Here is a 20735-nt window from a genome sequence, read left to right as displayed (position 1 = left end):
CACTCAAATGCTCACCAAGACACATGGTTTAAAATTGAACAATCATAATGCAATGAACTCTCCATTAAATATTTAGCATTTCTCTCAGCAAAAACATCAGAAACGCACCTTCTCCTTGAACTCCTCATCCTCCTCTTTCAAAAATCAAAGGAATTACTTGCATGGAACACCTGTTTGAAAGCATCATCATAACAATCTAACAATCATACCATTTTCTACAATATCCATAACTCAAAAACACACTAAGGAAAAATAAATTGATATCACACATAATAAATTGTAATCACCAATAGTTAAAGCCCTATTTACAATATCAGCATCCATGAAACAAATGGCAAAATTATACAGAGTTATCTCAATAACCGAAGACTCCACCATAACCACCCCCACCACATATGGTGAAACCCTCTGGAAACAGAGTTGCAATAACATCTTCTCAAAACCCAGATTACATCTTATTCAATACAAGATTGATTTAGGTCTGTTTGAATTTTAGTTTTTCCCTTTCTTTGTTATGTTTGGTTATTATTGTATTATTATTATTCTTTTTTTTTGAGTGGTTACACTTTGTTTGTAAAATCACAAATGTAAAAAAACTAAAAACAAAAAAGTAGATGCATAACCCATTGACAAACGGCTCAAAGGGCTCAAAGATCTCCTGAGCTTGAACAATTCCATAAGATGTGTCACAACAAAGTAGCTTTCAAGGGTTTCAAAGCAAGCGCTCCCCCTCAGTGGCTGATAGCTGTAGTGGAGCTGGAGCTTGGACGCGTGTTTCAGAGTTAATCAGACGCTTCTTGATTGACAATTCGGTAAAGAAACAAACATTTACTTTTTCCATTAATAACGGAATGTGTAGAGGAAGAATCAACAGTGATAACGATGCTGCGAGATTGTGTGGGCAGATTCCAAATAGCGCCTAGTTTAATTACAAACAACGTGATAAGAATTTATTTTTTTCACTTGGACATGGCTGCTATCTCTGCTTCAACCTGTGAATCATATCAATACAGATTTAAATAAAAAAATGAATGAAATGAAGCCTCATAAGTTGGAATCTATCCTCAAGTAAGGGGGGCCTTGTTAAATGACCACTGCATACAAGGATGTTTTGTTTCCCTGTTGGCTATCCCTGTGCTGATGCCCTTACTACAAAATTGAAACATGTCAAAACACAGGATGAGAATCCAAAGGCCAGGGTTGGCAATTAGCAAGCTGACTGATGTCGGCGGGTAAGTCTCCTTGCTTTTGTTATTCCCCCCCACCCCCCTCTTAGGATATGAGAGTCAGAGTAAAGAAATGTGGGGAGTTTGGCTAAGTGAGTCTCCAAACGGCAGAGATGGCGTGGGCGGATGGGCAGCCTCGGACTACAAATGAGAGCGCAAGAACGCACAGTCTAATCTGTCGCGCATGTAATGAGCGTGTCCATGCTATACACTCCCTCAAGAAGACGGAGCATTCGCATAAACGAACACGCACAAAATGCTTACGCACCCCCACACGCGAACCTCAACAGAGAGAGGCGAGATTAAAGCGTGACATTCATATGATTTCAATGCCCTTAAGAGATGGCACACACAAACAGCATCGTACTGCCATGCTAATAAAGGCAGACCACCCATGGATACAACCACACATATCAAGTATTTACTGGAGAAACCTTTGAGCTAAGTATTGTCCTGGCCTCTGTCACCATGTGGCTCTCAGTGTGAAACAGATTTCTGCAAAGCCCCCAATGAAAATAATATATATATTATAATAGGAGCAAAGACCTGTTATATGCTAATTAAGGATTAGTAGCACATGGAGCTGATTGTTACCAAGCCGTGTTTTGAACAAACTACCTTCCCTTCTTACTCGGCCAGCTCTCCCCCCTCTCTCTCTCCGTCTTACTCAATCTCCATATAAAAAGGCTTTTCGATGAGGGTGCCATCATTTCATTCTACTGAATGTTTTCTGAATCCCTGCCTCTAATGGAACACTTTGACACAGATTTGGGATCAGAGTATTCACGATAAAGCTCTTGGCCGGCAGCCATATGTGCACCTATAGACCCTTTTGGTGCCGATGTCACGATTAGGTTACGTCAGGGTGTTCGCTGGAGGCGGAACAAAAGGACGGACTGTAAGCAAACATGTAGATCACCTCAGAGTAGTAGGCTAAAGTTACACATCGAAAATGCCGAACTGTGCCGTTGGCTGCCAGAATCTAAGGAGTATGATGAAATATTGGTGAATCGTTTCAGGAATGGAGTAAAAATGTTGCTAATAGTTTGGTGTAGCCTTCTACAAACGATTCTAGATCCCCCGCCAGTTCCCAGGAAGAGTTATATGCCCAAAATACTTTTCTCCTTAGACTTATAGGGAGAGACGTCTGTTAATCTTTTTTTTATGCTAAAACAACTTACCAGTATGAGCACTTGAATAGCCTTTATTTAAATCCTTAGGTCCTAAAAGTTGTAAAATGCACCAATCAGCTGAATTTAAGACTTATTTTCGTTCCTCCAATCATTTTAGTGAGATCGAAAAGAGATTTTCAGAGGTCCAGCCTCGCAGGGAGGCGGGTTTAGGGAAACACTGGTGCTAACGCTATGGGCCCGATGGATGTGGAAGATTGCAGAATCACGTAGAAGGCTAAATATTAGAGAGGAGGAGAGAAAATGTTGCTAATAGGCTGAACTACTAGAGAGTGATAGAGAGATAACAGTTGAGCCTTCTGCTAACAGGAGTCGCAGCCGTGAGCTTTTGGCTGCAGTTAGCAGAAGCTACACAATTAGCAACAGTTCCTCTCCATCTCTGACATGTTCCAACGATATTGCCAAACTCTCATTTTGGGGTTTCTTTGCAGTGTAGGCAGCCATTGCCAATGCTGGAATATCCATTTTTTCCTGCAGAATAGTCATTGGTTCCAACGATTTACACACCCTCAGTTTTTCTTTACAATCATTTCTTGGTTTCTCTGTCAGGTGTGACAATATCTGGCCCTTGAGTCAGCATTTATGACTCGGCTAATATGGTCCTGTTGGTAAATGTTTCTCAAGTTACACTAGCATTCCTGGAGAGTGAGGGCCTGTACATAAGAACTACTGTTTTCTTCAGCCATTATAAAAAAACTAAAAAAACAAGTCAACAAAACTTTCTAGCCAGCGTTACCTAACAAGTTCAGAGAATAATTCTGCCTCCACCTACGCTCCGCCAACAATAATACTTCGTCATGTCTACTTACAGAAAAGAGGTCAATACAGGACTGTGACTCAGTGAACCGGAGCATGTTGCTTAGAACCTCCATAAATAAAGCTGATTCTTAGAGAAAGGTTAGTGCATCGTTACGGCCATCATGCGTACATGGACATCTTCTTCATGGTTGCTCTTTCCATTTATTCAAATAATTCTGGCTTTTTTCCTTCAACAGTGCAAGTTGAAATTCAGTCTCCTAGTGTTCTATACGTGCATAAAACAACGCACTTACCCTGTGATGCGTGGCAGCGTGTCAGTGGAGAAGAGGGCAAGTGGGGGTTTGTCCCGCTCTATGAGCCATATGGTGTATTGCCCACTTTGCTTGGGGTGGAGGAACACAGCCATGTCCAGGCTACAGGGGCCCTGGCCCCCCCACAGCCAAGGACTTAGCACCCAGGGGCCGCCAAAGGCTGAGCTGTTCACCCAGAGGAACTGGCCTGAGGGAAAGAGAGAGAGAGAGAGAGAGAGTCAAAGAGCTGTTGAACATAGAGACACAGAGTTTACCAGGAGGAAACATAGGACGCTGGGTTAGAGACTTATTGATCTTGCTAAACGCAGATCAGTAGTAGCGAGAAAGCTTGAAAAATGATGAGCAATTACAAAGTCATGAACATGACGTGCTGCCGCGATACGTACAGAGTCCAGATGAGTGATGGGCTATGATTTCAAATATTTTGGAGGCAATGGCAGAGAGCAGCTCTTGATGAAAATTCATGAAATAAATCTGCTTTGAAAAAGGAGCAGTAAATGACAACCCTTGCCCAAAAAAGAAAAAAAGAAAGAAAGAAATGAAAGAGGGGGTAGCGGGTGAAAAATCAAAGCCCTTTTTTTCTGGCTTTGATATGAAGTCCCATTTCACTTTCAAACCTATTGCGCTCATTCAAGCAGGAAGTTCATCAGAAGCTGAAAGTAGTGTGTGTGTGTGTGTGCGTGTGTGTGTGTGTGTGTGTGTGTGTGTGTGTGTGTGTGTGTGTGTGTGTGTGTGTGTGTGTGTGTGCATGCGCATGTGCGTGTGTGTGTGTGCGTGTGTGCGTGTGTGCGTGTAGGATGGAAGCACAGAGAATCTCAACTTGAAAGGAGGAAAAATCTATTTTTAATATGCTCAGTTAAGAAACGTAACGTTGATGAGACTAAGCTGAGAAACTCAAAGCAGAAATCTCAGGGAATAAATCAAGGTGATCTTGCCCCGGTGTCGAGGTCGTGAGGTGAGCTCGCTGCAGCAGCTACAGTTTTAGAAATATATCCGGAATTTTTTAATTATTCATTTTTATTTTTAAAGAGTGTTGATGTATTCCTTTTGTTGTTGTTTTTTCAATTTACAGACTGCACTCTTGCATCTGGCTAACAGTAAAACAGCTTCCCAAGGGTCAGATTAAAGTGGACTTAGTCAGCCGTTGCACTCAAACAGCCCTTTTGCTATTAGTTGTATATGCAATTTGTACGTTGGTACTTATCAGACAGAGGAAAGAAGGGAAAATAGGGTTTACAAACTTCTGATGGGTGGCATGGTGAGAATATCATTGTATCTAGGGCGCTTATTCTGTCTTGCATAACACTGAACACAATCATTGTCAATATATACTGTCACTAATTTTGTTTAATAATAATAATAATCAATCCTTTATTAGTCCCACAATGGGGATATACTGTAGGTACTGTATAATATCACTAATTTTGTTTATTTGTGAAATATGATTTAATCAGCAACAGGACATATCATGCTTATTTTAATGTATGTACTTGGGAATCTACTTGAGTATGTAATGTCAGAACATTAAAGCATATATTATTCTTTCTGAATAAACCTGTATCCATTCTCCGTCTGAAATGCTCCTTTAAAGGGCCTGTCTCTTTAAAGGCAGGGTTGGTTATCTTCTTCAAAAACCCTTTGTATATAGTTTTTTTAATTCTCATTTAAAATCAAACCTGACAGCAATCAGATGAATCAAATGCAATGAAAAAAAGGAAAAAAATATGATATTTTGGCTGGCGCTGGATTGTAATAAACCCGTCCAATCATTTCATTTGGCCTAACGTAAAGCTGTCTATCTACCTACCTACATGACTGCGTGTATTCTGCCTGTGCACTCATTGCTCGTCACAGCTCGTGACAGCTGTGAGTACTAGCAATAGCCATGTTAGTTGTTAACATTCATTATATTTGTTTCAGTTCATAATGATATATTGTTTCAGTTCATAATGATAATTTCGGGGGAGTGGCTTAAGAGGGAGGCCTAAAAGGACAATTTTGCCAACTTGGGACCTTCCTTGCTAGGTTGAGCTAATGCTGCTAGCTACTTTCATTGGAAAACAGTTGGCAACACTGGGTTTTTTGGTTAGAAGATATTTAAAATCTAGCATACTGTTGCTTGTTTGTCAAGATTACCAACCCTGGCTTCAAAGCCCCCCCCCCCCCCGAAAAAGCCTAGCCTGCTATGATTGGCTTGAAAGCTAAATATGGCACACCTTCCCACAGGTAGTTCTCAAGCCGCCGTGGGTTGTATTATTTTAGTTTTTGAGTTTGCAGGCACTCCAGATACCCAAATGTATTTGCAAACAAACTTAAAATCAATATGAGTTTTTCATTATATGTGCCCTTTAAAATAGGGTAAAAACATAGACAGTTGAATTCAACAATCAATTTGAAATACAAGTAAACAGAACTTTAGAAGGGAGTATGAGCAATTTACACTCCCTCCTTTCCCTGCTCATACCTTCCCTTATCCCCTGAGGTTGCTGAAAAACTGGTGAATTCGGAGGCCTTCAAATTGGAGTTCTCCAGTTAAGCTTCATTTGCTCTCCCTTCCACATTTGCATGCACGTTACACAAAGGGTCCAGACAATTTGGCAAGGACAGACAGAGTGCTTACAACAAGTTTGTCGGCAATGCGGACTGTATGCATTTACTACACACCCAGCAGAGATTTGATACAAAGGCTTTAAGAGTCAGCCTGCGAGAGCTTTGGGCCTGAAGGAAGAAACCTATTAACTCCTGTTTCACAGTCCAAATAAGATGAAGAAATACATGCTGGGGAGCAATTATCGGCAGGATACAAATTATAACGGCAACTGCAAAGGAAAGACTGTAATTCCATTAGTAGATCTGGGCCTCGGCTTCACCTGTGAATACTGCTGCCTAACAGAGCTTGATGCCCTCATTAACTGCATCACAAGGCCTGGTTCCACCAACTGTCTGTCCCAATCTGCATGGTGCAACATGATCATTGGTGGGGGTTTAAGCAGTAGTGAGCCAGATTTGCATTCAAAAAACCAAAAGAAAGTTTATTCTGTTGATGTCACCTGTCTTTTAGATGAGTTTCCTTGAACGTTGCCCTTAATGACGACCTGCAGGGATCCATTGGAAGTAGGCCCATTGTATAATCAATTCTGTCTCAGGACTTAAACTGTATTGAATTTTATATTTCCTTAAAAAAACTATTTTCAATGGAAAGGGTGTTCCCTTAAAATGAATATCAGGCTCTGTTGCTGGAAGGAATGTCAATAATCACTAACCTGGTGGTGCTTGTTTTTTGTCTTTCTTTTCATTAGTAACCCACACCAACACTTGTACTCTAGTTGGACTGTTTTACCACAGTTGATAGACTCTGTTAGAGGCAATTTGAAAATGGCACTTGATTATTGCCCCTCCGAGGTAGAAGACAAGCCCCCCCAAAAAGCAGAAACATTTCAATCCAAAGCAATAGTCGTATTCTGTATCATTAAATCAAGCTGGTAGACACTTTTCTCGCTCTCTGTGCGGTTGCAGATTCAATCAACTGAGGCTCTTGTTGACATAGCATACCAAATCAGGCCAACTGTTGGTGAGAGCAGAATTCCCACAGATAATAAAATTGCAGCTGGGGAGACGAAGAAAAACAAGCCATTCAAATTGTATTCTCCGCCAAATCCTCTTATAACATTATGCATTTACCCAAGGCCAACACAAGCTTTTTGGGGTCCCAACAATTTGACTGTCTCACATTTTAATTTACAATCCATTCATTGGCACAACATAGTGACAGCTTCCACTGTAGAGGGCTGGCGTAAAAGTATGTTCAGCATGCCGATAAGCAGCCTTCTTATGATAGCGTATTGTTGAAGCTTCTTTCTTTAAAAGGATTTTCTGAAACAGTGATTTCAATAATAAACCTTCCACAACTGATTATTTTTGGGCCACTTGGGGGCAGTGGAAACAAGTTGAAAATACTAAATATCACCACCTGTTAAGTTAATATGATGAACTAGCCTGTTGGCAAACAGTTGCTTGCTTAAACATCCAGCAGTTACAGAGCAACACAATTAGTTTGAAGTTGGGTTTCTAGTCTGTAAGACCAATATTCTCTCTCTTTAAGCTCAGTTGTTGGTCTTTACCAACTCCTGAAGGAAATATCTGGGTTTTTTTAGCTGCCAAATGCTCCTCTATGTTCACCAGCTAGTCTTTAACTGTGTCTGCCTGCTGTTTGGTGCTGATCAGGGGTACAGTAGGTTTTTAGAGCTTTTTGTACCAGGAGTAGTGAGTGTGATTAAGCAGAACAAAGTTGTGGGCCTGCGACAAAGTTGCCAGAAATTGTACGTTTCTGCAAACCACAGAAGACATTAAATGTGAATGTTTCTAAACAAAAATAGGTTTCATAAAAACTTTTCATATCAGCCTTGTATCCTTTTCAGAAACATACAATACCAAGTCGTTAACGGTGTGAGATGACCAGTTAGGTTTATGCAACACGATCTTGTAAGTAGTGGTTTAGAAAGGATTATAAGGTTAGAAAAAAGATCAGAATTTGTGTTCAAATAATACTGTAACAACGCAACGTAACAACGCAACAACGTAACGTAACAACGCAACAACGCAACGTAACAATGCAACGTAACAATGCAACGTAAAGGTCCCATGAGTGAGTGTCCCGTGCCTGTTTGAGCAATCCACCACAACTTCCACCCTCCCTTTGCAGACTTCCTTGTTTGCTCTTTGTTAGAATCTGGGTGAAGTGACAACTTGGTGGACCGGTAAAAATGATAGAAACAACCAAAAAGATATATGAATGATTTCAGCTTTACAGTTATATACATAGAATAATACATATTTGTTATTATTCCACCAAATTTTCCTTAACAATCATTTGATTTTTAGAATTTAGCTTGCTCGCTTGTCATAATACTTCACTTGCTCTGACCACAATCCAAAACATTGATATTCAACTTATCAGTCAACTTATCCGTGATTTGCAGGAACGTACTATGCCAACATTTTTTCCTGGTCACTGGAGCCCGACAGCTAAACAGTGAGCTGAAACTTACTATAAAGCTCTGTAAAGCCGAGGGAAGCTGCAGATTGAGGTGATAGTTCTCTGTAGGTTCATCACTAAAAGGACTAGTCACATTGTCATTTGATACAATATTATAAAAAGTAGTGATTTTAGCAGCTTTAAATCTTTGAGGGGGTGAATAAATTCTGGCAGTTTCCAAACTATTGGTATTACGATTATTGAATATCCATCAGCATACTTCTCTATACTGCAGCACCACAGCCTTGTTTAATACATTTGAGGCCATTTCAATGAGCACTGTTAAAGACATAATTGGTAAACTAAAGCCTACACCAAGTCCTGTCAGATTTCGGAGGTTTTTTAACAATGTTGGTCCCACTATTTTATTTATTTTAAAGAACTGTCATTCCACTATCTATGTTCCCTACTGCCTCAAGCAAGCAGTAATGCAGCCAATGGTCAAGAAATATTGCCTTGACCATCTGGATTTAAACATTTTAAATTTGTAAATTACCCTTTTTGTCCAGTAAAAATGAAAGAAGGTTTTTGAGTTGATTCAATTTATGAATGAAAGCAAAATGTTTGACATATTTTAATCAGGTTTCCATTCAGATCAATAAACCTAAACTGCTCTCATTAAAGTAAAAAAACAAACGTTTTTGCTTATAGCTGATACTGGCGATTGTTATTTTTAATTTGTATTGATTTGAGCTCTGCATTCTATTCCATTGTACTGCCTAGAATAGTGTGTTGACATCAGGGACACTGCTCTAGACTTGTTCAAGTCTTATTTATCAAACAGGACTTTCCCAGTAATGGTTGATGAGGCCTCCTCTTCTGTGGGCCCTCTGACCTTTGGTATTTCCCAAGGCTTCATCCTATCTCCAAAACCTCTTGCACACCACACATTGTGGCAGACGCTCTCGGAACCCGACCATGGCCCCTTGTTCTTCTGTATATACTTGTTGCCACTTGGACATATCATGTATAAATACAATTTTCAATACCATTGTTATTCAGATGACACGAAAATGTATTTAAAACACTGCATTTGGCCTAATTCCTCAGTCTGTCCAAAATAAAGTGCTATATGTCCCAAAGCCTTCTCCAGGTAAATAAAAACAAATCAGATAGAATTATCTTTTGTCCCCAGAGGTCGATCCCTATTTAGAAGAACATCTTAGCTCCCTGTCCTCAAATGTTTGAATTATTTTGATGAGTTTATTGATTACTTTTAAAAAGGACTTCATGGCTCAGCTCCCAGTTACATTGCTGTATTTCTGTTCACCTATGAGCCATATCCTTGGAAATCCTCAGGGAGTGCTCTGCTGGCAGTCCCAGCCCGAAACTAAAGGTTACCAAGCTTTTGCCGTCAGGGCCCCTCAGCTCTGGAAGTCCCTGACTTCAGATTTGAGACTTACAGAATCAGTAACGTCTTTTCAATGATTCAAGGAAAATGTATTGTCATTCTGCAACACAGGGCTGCTGTTGTAGCCTAGTCCATTTTGTGCTGCACAACAAAAACATGACAAAACAACTAAGTAGTGCATTCTTGCAGTGAATCTTTTTGAATTGGCATCATGACGAATGTATACAGCAGCAACAAAAACAATTCTATGGGCAGATAATATGGCAAGCATCAGGTACACATTGTCTATCAACTTTGACAATGTTGATCACCTCCCCAACAGTCACTGACCTCCCATTGCGTATAGTCTTACTTTACCCATATTTCTGCGACCAGACATCAGACAAGAGCAGACTGGATAGTGGAGCAGTCCTAGCTCCTAGCTGGGTTAGTTCAGTACCCATCTTGGCTATCCTCCTTGGGCGGTCACTCCTCTTTGGGTTACACTTGGTCTGGAATGGGTTGTGATCATTATAAATCTGCTGCACAATATTGAATCCCCTCACTTCCTTTTACATTGTTAATGAGTGAGACACCGGATTCGAAATTGTTGATCTCCTTCATATGCCCGACTTGCTTCAATCAGTTCTCAAAACGAAAAAAGCTTTCCCATAAATGCAAGCTCTTCATTTTATTTCCACTTTTCTTTTTATTGCCTCCATTTTCACATTGCTTGTCGGTATTCAATTCCCTTTTTAAAGTGTATCATTGTAATTTTCTGATCTTATATAATTGCAGCAGGGTATGTGTATCGATTTTCAAAAAAGAAATGCATCCTCCCTGATCCTGAGTCTTTAAGAAGCAGATAATATATCAGTATGACAAACCACTTTGCTCCTGGTTATTTACAAAGCCAGTACCCAGGTATTTGAGAGGGCCACTTACTAATGGTGCAGCCAGTTTCCCCATAGATGACTGATGTAAAATCAATACATTTTGTTGATACTTGCCTTTAAATTTCATACAGAAAAATATCTAGAATTGCCAGCATGTTTGGACTCAGTTTTTCAATTACCTCAAATGGTAGTAGCACCGAACATCCACCCATGCCACATATTTTGAAAGGCACGTTTGCATAATGTGTTATCAGTTGGGGAAGCTTGCAGGGCTTGAGATTTAATGTCAGATCAGATTCAGGTTGTTCAGGGGTTAATCTGTGGCGGTGTAATAATAACTTTTTGACAGATAAATGTTCATAACCAGGAGAGCCAGTGGCATTTACAGATAACAGAGACAAGGCAAGGTGTCTTTGTTTCCGTAATGAACAGCAGCTGATCATCGGATAAGTAATTAAAAAAGTACAAGCAAAATGTGCATAATTACTGAATAATATTAGATAATGTCAAAAAAAAGAAAAGAATACTGATCTGATTAACTGAATAAAACCAAAGAATGTTTACAGAGGTGTTTCCCACTGTGAATGCATCTCACAAAGCAAAGCAACCATGACATGGAACAGTGCATACAAAGCATAATAAACATCTAAAGAGAGGGGGAACTGATCACTGCACAATTTATCTTAGATTCATATGAGTTAAAAAAGTGGAAAGCTTTAATGCCAGAATTATGTGTTATACATGAGTGGGAGATGGTGTCTCCACCACCTTTGTGAATGCGTGCAGATATACTATAAAATCAAAATGAGGGATCGTTTGATGGAAAATTCCATGTGGATTTGGATACAGCCTCATTGTCCATATGGACATGATACAACAATTAATGTGAAGACAGATAATTAGCCTTAATTTACACCCTTTCTTACTAAAGGAGAAAGAAGATTCAGTGATGGTAAAGGAAACCATCTGGGAATAGACCATACGGCCACAATTCTAGTGGTCGATTAAACATGTGTTGAGACTTCAGACAGATTTAATACTTCAGAGCTGCATAACCAGAAAACTGTGAAAAGCCTTGATAACCACTGCAGACATAAATACCATTATTTGGTTGTAGCTCCGCTCTTCTGTCACAAGGACAAAACCCATGTCCGCTGATTTGTTTCCAAGGTTTGTTTTTTATAATTCTCCATGTAGCATTTCAAAGTGAACTGACATTGGCTCAATGAAAATTACACGCAGGCTTGAATGTAAGTCAGGGAATGTCAAGAAGATGTGGCTTCTTTGTTTTTCATAAATGTTTGAATCTCCGTTAGCGAGCCATTGCTATCTGTATAGCACTGTATAGCAGTACAGACAAGACACTGATTAGAGCTCTCAGCAATGACATTCTTTCCCTTTAACCTGTGCAGCAGCAACAGAAACCATTCACAACTGGGGGTGCAGCAGCAACAGAAACCATTCACAACTGGGGGTGCATAGCTTTGGATGATGCAATGGGGTATTTGCTCAAAAGCTTTGAGCTTTGTCTCTTAGTTAAAATTCTAACTGAGATTGGTGGTGCTATGAAGGTCACGGCCAGAGCAGCTCGGCCACCTTCACTCGGACCTAACCTAAGTGGACATAGAGCCGGTCGCGGAAATGCGCCTTCAAGACTGCCAGCCAGTACCGGGGAGAGGTCCCACGATGGGATTCTCATATGCTTATGACGATTGGGGGCCTACTTAGATTGTGGTTTGCTAAACCTAGACTATGGTGGACCTACCTAGATTGTGGTAAGCCTTCTTAGACTGTTGTTTGGTATACCTAGACTCCGGTGGGCTTACTTAGACTGTTGTTTGGTATACCTAGACTGTGGTGGGCTTACTTAGACTGTTTGGTAAACCTAGACTGTGGTGGGTCTACCTATATTGTGGAGGGCCTACTTCTTAAACTGTGGTTGGTCTACTTAGACTTTGATGAGTCTATAAGAACTGTAGTGGGTCTACCTAGACTGTGGTGGGTCTGATTAGACAGTGGTGGGCCAACCGAGACTGTGGTAGGTCCAACATGTTAGGCTCAATAGGCTTAGATGTTATCGCCAACATCCTATTACCGTAATCCATGGCTTAGATGTTACCAGTTCATCACCATAACACCTGGAAGGATGGGCGGACAAAAATTGTTGTGCCCCCTATTTTGGTGAAATTGAACCTGTGTACACCTGTTTACATTTGTACTACAACATTTTCTATATACCATATTTCTGTTTACTCTTTAATGTTCCTCTATTAAAACTGACACAATGGTATTTGATAAGAAATGTGTATTTGTTGGAATCCCTACAGCCTTCCAACATGATCACTAAAGCTGTACTACAGTTTTAATGGCTGCAGTGTTTTTTTGCTGTGTAGTCAGCCAATGTCCCAATCAAGTAAATTTTTGCAATTTCTGCTGGTGAGTATTCCTTTTTCTATTTCAAGGCTTTCATCGAGACCGACGGTTTGATTGTTTCTTTTTTTGTTGTCAGCGACTGCTGGAGAATCTGATGTCGTGGCCTTGCTGAGCTCTGACAAAAAGATCTTGATGTCAACAACATTTCAGCGGAGCAGGAGAGTGGAGGGCACCGAGCGAGTACCAAAGCTCAGCAGGGTGCTGTACATGACTCAGGAGCAAGCCAATAATAAGGGGCCCTACAGTCCACCACAACCTACAAAACCTATGCATTATAATAATAAAATGCCAGCACTGCAGAGAACTAAATATCTATTGTTGATTTTTCCCAAAGAAACTCTCTCTGAAAATCTGTGCTTTGAGGTAAAATTGTTGCTCAACCAACATTACACCCATGCTTTCATCACATTACATGTAAAAAAAAAAAAAGGGGGCCAAAGTAGAAGGAAATTGAAATAACTGAGTACAATACGATTACACTCAGTAATTGGAGCCCATCTTGAAATCAGAAGTCTTTGGCAGACCTTCAACAATGATCCTGTTGACTTTGTGTAGTTAATTGCGAGAATGCGAAGAAAATGTTTTGTAATACATCACAAAGAAGTGTTGGATTTAAAAGAAGTGAGACTCAACACCACCAGCAAATAAAAGAAGGACCACTTATCGTACTGGTAGAGGTTCAACAGACTAAAACGTGAAGTGTGCATCGTTTGCTTTTTGGTCGTGTCTTCGTTCCACTATGGAGGCACCGTTTGTGCTTACTTTATTTAGTATTTAATGAGCTGTCTGAACGGTGATGTTTGCACTACGTTCCCCTCTGTGATCCCATTATTAAGGACCAAGAAGTCAGTATCTGGTTTAATGACACTAATGAATCAGAATGCACAATAAAACGGTGATGTAAAGCTCCACCACTTCACATGTCACACAGGCCACAGTCCTCTGCTAATTATCCTGGTTATTATTAACCGAATATTCAAGCTGTCCCTTCTATGTTTCTCACAATGCCATGAGTCACATTCATGATCCATTGTTGCCTCACGCTTGTCAACCAAATATGTAAAGGCAATTAGATCTACATCATTTTATAGTTAGTATTTTGAAGCAATGCTAATAGCTGAATTTACTTCTTTTTTTACTGCATTAGTAATTATGTCCAAATAAACTAAGTCAAACAGGTGTGAGATAACATTAAAATGGATCCGCCTCAGAAGCACAATACTTTGACAGCCAATGATCAATTCAGATGAATATATATATATATATATATATATATATATATATACATATATATATATATATATATATATATATATATACATATATATATATATATATATATATATATATATATATATATATATATATATATATATATATATATATATATATACATACATAAACTAAGAGCAATTGTGTACATGCAAAATACTGCCTTTGCATTTTCACTTAGTAAAAAACACTGCACAACGAGATATACCCAGTTAGAAATAATTATTTGACTCTCAACATAAAAACTAGATTTCTGATTTCTGACCAAATTCTTGTATTGACGATGCCGGTCTGTGCAAGATTCATTAATCGCTTCCCTTGAAATATACAGAAAAACAAAAAACATGGATCAAAAGAACTGTTGGATCATGGTGTTTATCCTTTAAATGAGTCTACATTCAGAGATGTTGTCTCTGTCAAAAGATTTAACGATTCATCTGTAAGCCTAAAAAAGAAATTACATTATAATGATTAAATTAAAACCCAAACTTGTTCCCTTTAAAACCCAAACTTTTTCCCAAACTCTTTCCCTTTATATATATATAGAGAGAGAGAGAGAGAGAGAGAGAGAGAGAGAGAGAGAGAGACAGGATTAAAAAGGCTCTGACAACAAAATAATCCTGCATAACCTGGAGAAAGTGGTATCTAACATCTCAGTCTGACCCTAATACATTGGAACTGCAGGGATCAAAACAATACTTCCAGAGAGAAGGTAAACTTCATGCAAGAGCTGACAAAACTTTGTTGCTTTTACCCAACACACTCTCCCTCCCAACTGGTCAAATTCCGAGATGAAAACCCTGTGCATCGGCATCAGACGCCGAGGGGCTTGAGGAGATGGGAGTGAGACTGGGTTGAGTACCCCCACAGCAAAGATAAATTACTTGGATGCTTACTCAAATTAGTCAAGTGGGCGACAGTTTAAAGCTCAGGATAATCCAGAGAGTCTTTCACTGTTCTTGGTTTTCAGTAGAAAAGAGTTCCCAATTTAAACTGTCCACAGCAATGATCTAAAGTTTCCCCATTAAAAAACTCCCTCTTTCATACTGTCTGCAGTGTGTTATCTCCACCAGGAGATTATGTATTCAGCCTTGGTGTTCGCGTGTGTCTGAGTATGTGCATCTCTGTGTCCGTCTGTCTGTCATGGCTAATCTTGCATAGCACTGGGCTGGACCCATCGGCCTTATATTTTTGTGCTCATTCATGAGCGTACGTTCATAATTCTTATTGACAATTTTATAAATGAATTGACTGCCGACTGTATGTATGTATGTATGTATGTATGTATGTATGTATGTATGTATGTATGTATGTATGTATGTATGTATGTATGTATGTCACAATACGGCTAACAGAGCTAACAGCTACTACAACCAGACACACAGCAGGACTGACGTTTCTCTCAAAGGAAATGTTTAACAGTGGACATGAAGCGTTACACAGTGAACTGCAGTGACTGCACAGAGCCGGTGCAGGCAGCTACATAGATTAGAGAGGAGAGCGTATACTGTTGCGTGCCTCATGAGAGTTAAAAATACCTGTGCCGTACGCTTGCCGTCTAGACGGTGAAATCGTGGTTTGCATTCATTCAAACTCACGTCACAGCAGTGGTTGTCAGAGGACACAATCTGCACTCTACTCAGTGCACATTTCTAGGGGCTTGTGTTTCTTTTCATGCAGGCCACAGAGAGACGGGAGAGCAAGATGGACACAGGGATGGCGAGTCGAGACACGCTAGACTGTTAACACTGTGTTACTCTGCTGGTGCCAAGCGAAAGCAAACAAGCAAGTCAACAAAGAGCCTTAGCTGCGATTTAAAGAGGGTTAGTGGTGACTTCAGCCTCGGGGACAGAGTGTCTGGGCCCAGCATGCTGACTGATTAAGTGTGCCTGTTTATAGATGGAGCCGATACCAAACAATGCCAAAAGGGTCTCTCTCTCCCAAACAAGTTAGTGATGCCATAGGCCATCCGCTGAGCTGTGAGCTGCTGCTGAGCTGTGTTCTTTTGCAACAGGTGCTCAGGAGGAATGCGGACTGTGGATAATTCTAAGTGGATAATTGTGTAATGTTTATATGTATTTACCACCGTCAGAAGCATCTGCTGTCAGTACCAATACAGCAGGTCCGCCCTGCCTTGAGTCTCCGGCTCCCACTGTTTTGAAAAATCCATGAACATCTTCCTGCCTCGACAAACCTCTTTTCATTCAAAACATGTTCTGCCTGTTTTCCCACTAACAATCGCATTAAGGCAGCCAAGCATGCAGTTACCTGGGAATACCTCGTTTTCATTTTCTGCATCGGCAATATCTTCATATATTCTCCCACATTTTTTTTCTTCACACAATGCAATGCAACAGCAAAGCTTGTGATATTATTATGAAGATACAACATTTTGCCAAAAACACAACAAAAAAAACACCCACTGCTGCAGAGACCTGAGTTCCAAGCGGCAGCCTGTTTGAGCATTCAAACCAAACAAGACCGGCGGTCTCCTCAGGTGGGGAGTCACCGGAGCGGCTTGCTAGCAGTTGAAAAGAAACGGCTGGCTGCACTGTGTGTATAGACCACAGTGCAGGGTCCTTTGTGACTGCACCACAGACCTTTCACACCCTCATGTATGCAAATGAACTCTGAGCAGAGATTTCTTTTTTCTTCCGTTCATACTTTCTTATCTGGTCTGAGCCAACAAGCCCACTCCTCTAGCTTCTTTGCTATTAGCTATCTTTTTTTCCCAACACTGCATCCTCTAAATTATAGATACAGATTTTATCTCGAGCCATGTTATAAATCTGGAAAAAGCTGCATTGTCTGTTACAAAGCAAAGGAAATATATGTATTTTTATTAAAAGTAAAAAAAAAATCTATTGTTTCCCTTTCAGTTTTGTTGGTCTGCAAGACACTTTTGTTTTTTTGGACAAAAAACTGTTAAAGTGTATCTTGACTGTTAACACTAAGTGCACAGTATCAATAGTCTTTCAATGCTGATTACACAAATCAAATCATCAACAGCAATTAACACAACAATTACTACTTGTAAACCACTCTTACATAACAACAAATTAATGGTGTCTAAATGGAGTACTTACTAAGGGTATATTTATCATTTTTTATTATTATGTAGATAAGTGGAGCTTGTCAGTTCAACCAGCATCAATAACACGTTATAATAAACTCTGCTTAACTTAAAAAATAATAATGACTGAAAATGCATCAAGTCAAAACATTCCTACATATCTCCGAGCTTATGATGGATTGAAAAAAAACGAAGCCCGGACCAACAGTTTCACACGAACAAGCTTCTGAACAGAAGGGTTTATTTGGCAAGAGCTGATCCTGGCTTAGCACCAGCAACCACACTGAATATGGATAACCTCGGTCCACAAATACTGGAAGCTTTTTTCGGGGCATCAAACAGCCTTGTAGGAGAGATCTCTGCGTCACGCTCATTGTTTTGGGAGGGTGAAGTTGGTATGTTAGAGTTTTTTTTTTCCCCGGTCGTACAACAAAATGATTGCTACTTTCTGGGGTCTGCCATGTACTCTTGTCCATGTCAGAGTGCTCTGAGAGAGAGTCAAAACAACAAACATTTCATTTCAGCAGGAAGGTCATGAAAGCACACAGACGAACCTCTCGCTCGCCCAGAAATGAGTCAGAACCAAAGTCAGATATTGTGTTCAAATGGTTTCGGAGAAGCAAAAAAAATAATAACATAATCATGAAAAGGAATGTGCTAAAAGGCTTGCATGCATGACTGGACACTGGTAAAAAGAGAAAGGGAAAACTTCAGAGGGTGCGTTGAGGGTATGGGCGGGATCAGTTTGCGCAAGTTACACGGTCTTGCCTGGCAAGCAGACTAAAGATCCAAACGCTGAGGGAAATATATAAAGAACTGGGACACGTAACTGCCTTTGTAGTCGAGACAAAAAGGAATGAATACATAAATTAGTAGATCCTCTGAGCGGAAAAAGGCATCTGAGGGTTCATGAAAAAATAAATAAAAAACTAATCCCTCTCGGCAACAGTGGAACCATGACGTCTGTGGGAAGGTAGATAAGATAGCTTGTTGATTGCTCCCCGAGTACATGCCGATAGTATTTCCTGGAACTCCTTGAGGCTTGGATATTATCTGATTAGGGAACATTAGATGGAGGGGGGTTGTAATCGCTCCATTAAGGACTTTGCAATTTTTCTTCTGCCCTTGTCTTTTTTATTCTTCTCTGTTTCCGTAGAAACGTGGTTAAGTATTAGGCAAGTGGAAAAAATACCAAACGTGCTGTCTGCATTTTGTGCAAATGCTCAATTAATTCACCCAGATCAGAATTAAGCTGTTTGCACAAGTGCAATGTGGGCGCCACACTTCTTCCTCGGTGTTGGTTTTAAGGGTAGGAGACGGTCTAGGATGGCCGACAAGGGACCAGCTATAGACTGAGGGGGGGACCGGCCAACAGCCTGTCGGCTATCAGAGAGGTAATGATGGATCACAATCCACGAGGGGAAAGTCAACACTTAGCTTCCCCTGCCAACGCCTCCTGCATGGCCCTGCTCGCAGGGAGGAAATCCCAAAGCCACTCTCAAACAAGAGGCCTGGCAGCACCGCCACCAGGGCCGCGGCCAAGAACCGCACGCCGGGCCGAACAGGTGTAGTATCTGAGCGCTCGCGTTGCAGCAGGCTGTATGGACTCTGTTTAAATGATAGAATGGGTGTATACTACCTGTGTGCTTGTGTGGAGATATGCAGTGCGATCGCAATAAAAGGAAAGCTTGAAACTGGAATGTATAATGACTATACATGTGTGCTATACTTTCAATGATAACAAATATGGATATCTATGACGCCCATGTCCAATACACATTATAAACAAATGTATTAAGCACTATAATATGCCAATAGCTCTATAAGGTATAATTATATATATAACTATCATAGATATATGCATAATGCTTTATAACAAAAAATTATATAAAAAAAAAAATCATAAGGTCAAGCATCATAGTACTTCATAAATGCAGATTATATCTTTTTTTGGAAGGATTATACTGTGTTATAATTCCCATAGTTGTAATACATCATGATCTTTTTTTTTTTAATGGGTTATAATTACAGTAATAATTCAATATATGTGATAATAAGTTATTCGGTTATCGGTTGCCCTTAGCGAAAACAAATTGATAGATATTTTCAAGAATAACACGCAAAACTTTGTTAAAATACATTTTAAACCATCAAACAATGATCGGTTAGATCAACTAAGATTTACATTGTAATGCACAATTAGAATAAAATATGCTGTGACCTGTCTGTTGTCTTATTGTGTTTGAAGTCTAATGGAACGTCAATGACTTAGGGTTTTGTGGGAAACCATAGTATTTTGACAGCAGAAAAGAAAGAGGCGATGTTTCTATTATTACTCTACAGAAGTCTTGCTTGTTTCCCCCATGCTATGTGGAGAATAGACATAACGTATAGTAACATCATAACATAGTCAAGGTTTTTGACAGAAACATGCTGAATATTGCAGGTGGTATACTGGTCTATAAAATAACAGATACGGTTTTCATTAAGGAAACATATTTCCTATCCTTATTTTGTTGCCTCATTGTTGCTACTGAGCATTAATCATAGCCTCCAGCTCTGCTTGTTAGACCAAACAAAAGAAAACCAAACACAAGCAGTGTTGAAACCAGCAGAGGCTGCAGTAGTTACATGCTGGTACACGGTGGGCCAGTGCTGGTCAACACTCTAAACTCTGCAGGTTCCAGGCCGCCGACAGGCCTCAGTATCCAAGAAAACAGGAAAGTTCAGAGGTGCTCACAAGTCAGGCACGGCTGAGTCTGTAACATTCCACAGTAAAACAGCTGAAAACATCCTAAACTGGTAAAAAAAACAACTACTCCTGAGATAGTGGGAGTGAGTGAATAAACAGTAAGAGCGGTCCCTCTGTGACACATCGTACTCATTCATTTTGTTGTTGTCCTGACATCACAGTTACATTGAATGTCTAGTTATTAAAGGAGCGACTAGATGGCATTCAGTAGAGCGTGGATCTCTGTCAGGTGTGCAAATGATTGATTAAAAAGAATCCACAGTTGCCCCCAATCTAGACCGCGAGCATATCAGACTTTGTTCTTTCACTCTCATGCCTCACGCAACAGATATGCTCTTGTTTAATCTATGCAGCTGTCTGCATTGGCTCAGTGCAGCCCAACTGCAGAGTGAAGCCAATGCAGAAGTGTCTTGAAACATGGCATTCTCTCTAAGCACCGTCTCCTCTGGTTGCAAAAA

The 20735-nt window shown here is 40.1% G+C and overlaps 1 protein-coding gene across 1 annotated transcript in view; it reads right to left on the bottom strand.

Annotated features, from left to right (window-relative positions):
* Positions 1-20735, bottom strand: part of alk (ALK receptor tyrosine kinase) — a 367814-nt gene that overhangs the window by 149728 nt on the left and 197351 nt on the right. The window contains 1 exon segment of the mRNA XM_054614353.1: positions 3469-3673. Within this exon segment, the coding sequence (XP_054470328.1) occupies positions 3469-3673 (205 nt within the window).

This window comes from Anoplopoma fimbria, chromosome 15, assembly GCF_027596085.1.
Source record: "Anoplopoma fimbria isolate UVic2021 breed Golden Eagle Sablefish chromosome 15, Afim_UVic_2022, whole genome shotgun sequence".
Lineage (NCBI taxonomy): Eukaryota > Metazoa > Chordata > Actinopteri > Perciformes > Anoplopomatidae > Anoplopoma > Anoplopoma fimbria.
Note: the sequence above shows the minus strand (reverse complement) of the source record. Positions and strands in the feature narration are given on the sequence as shown.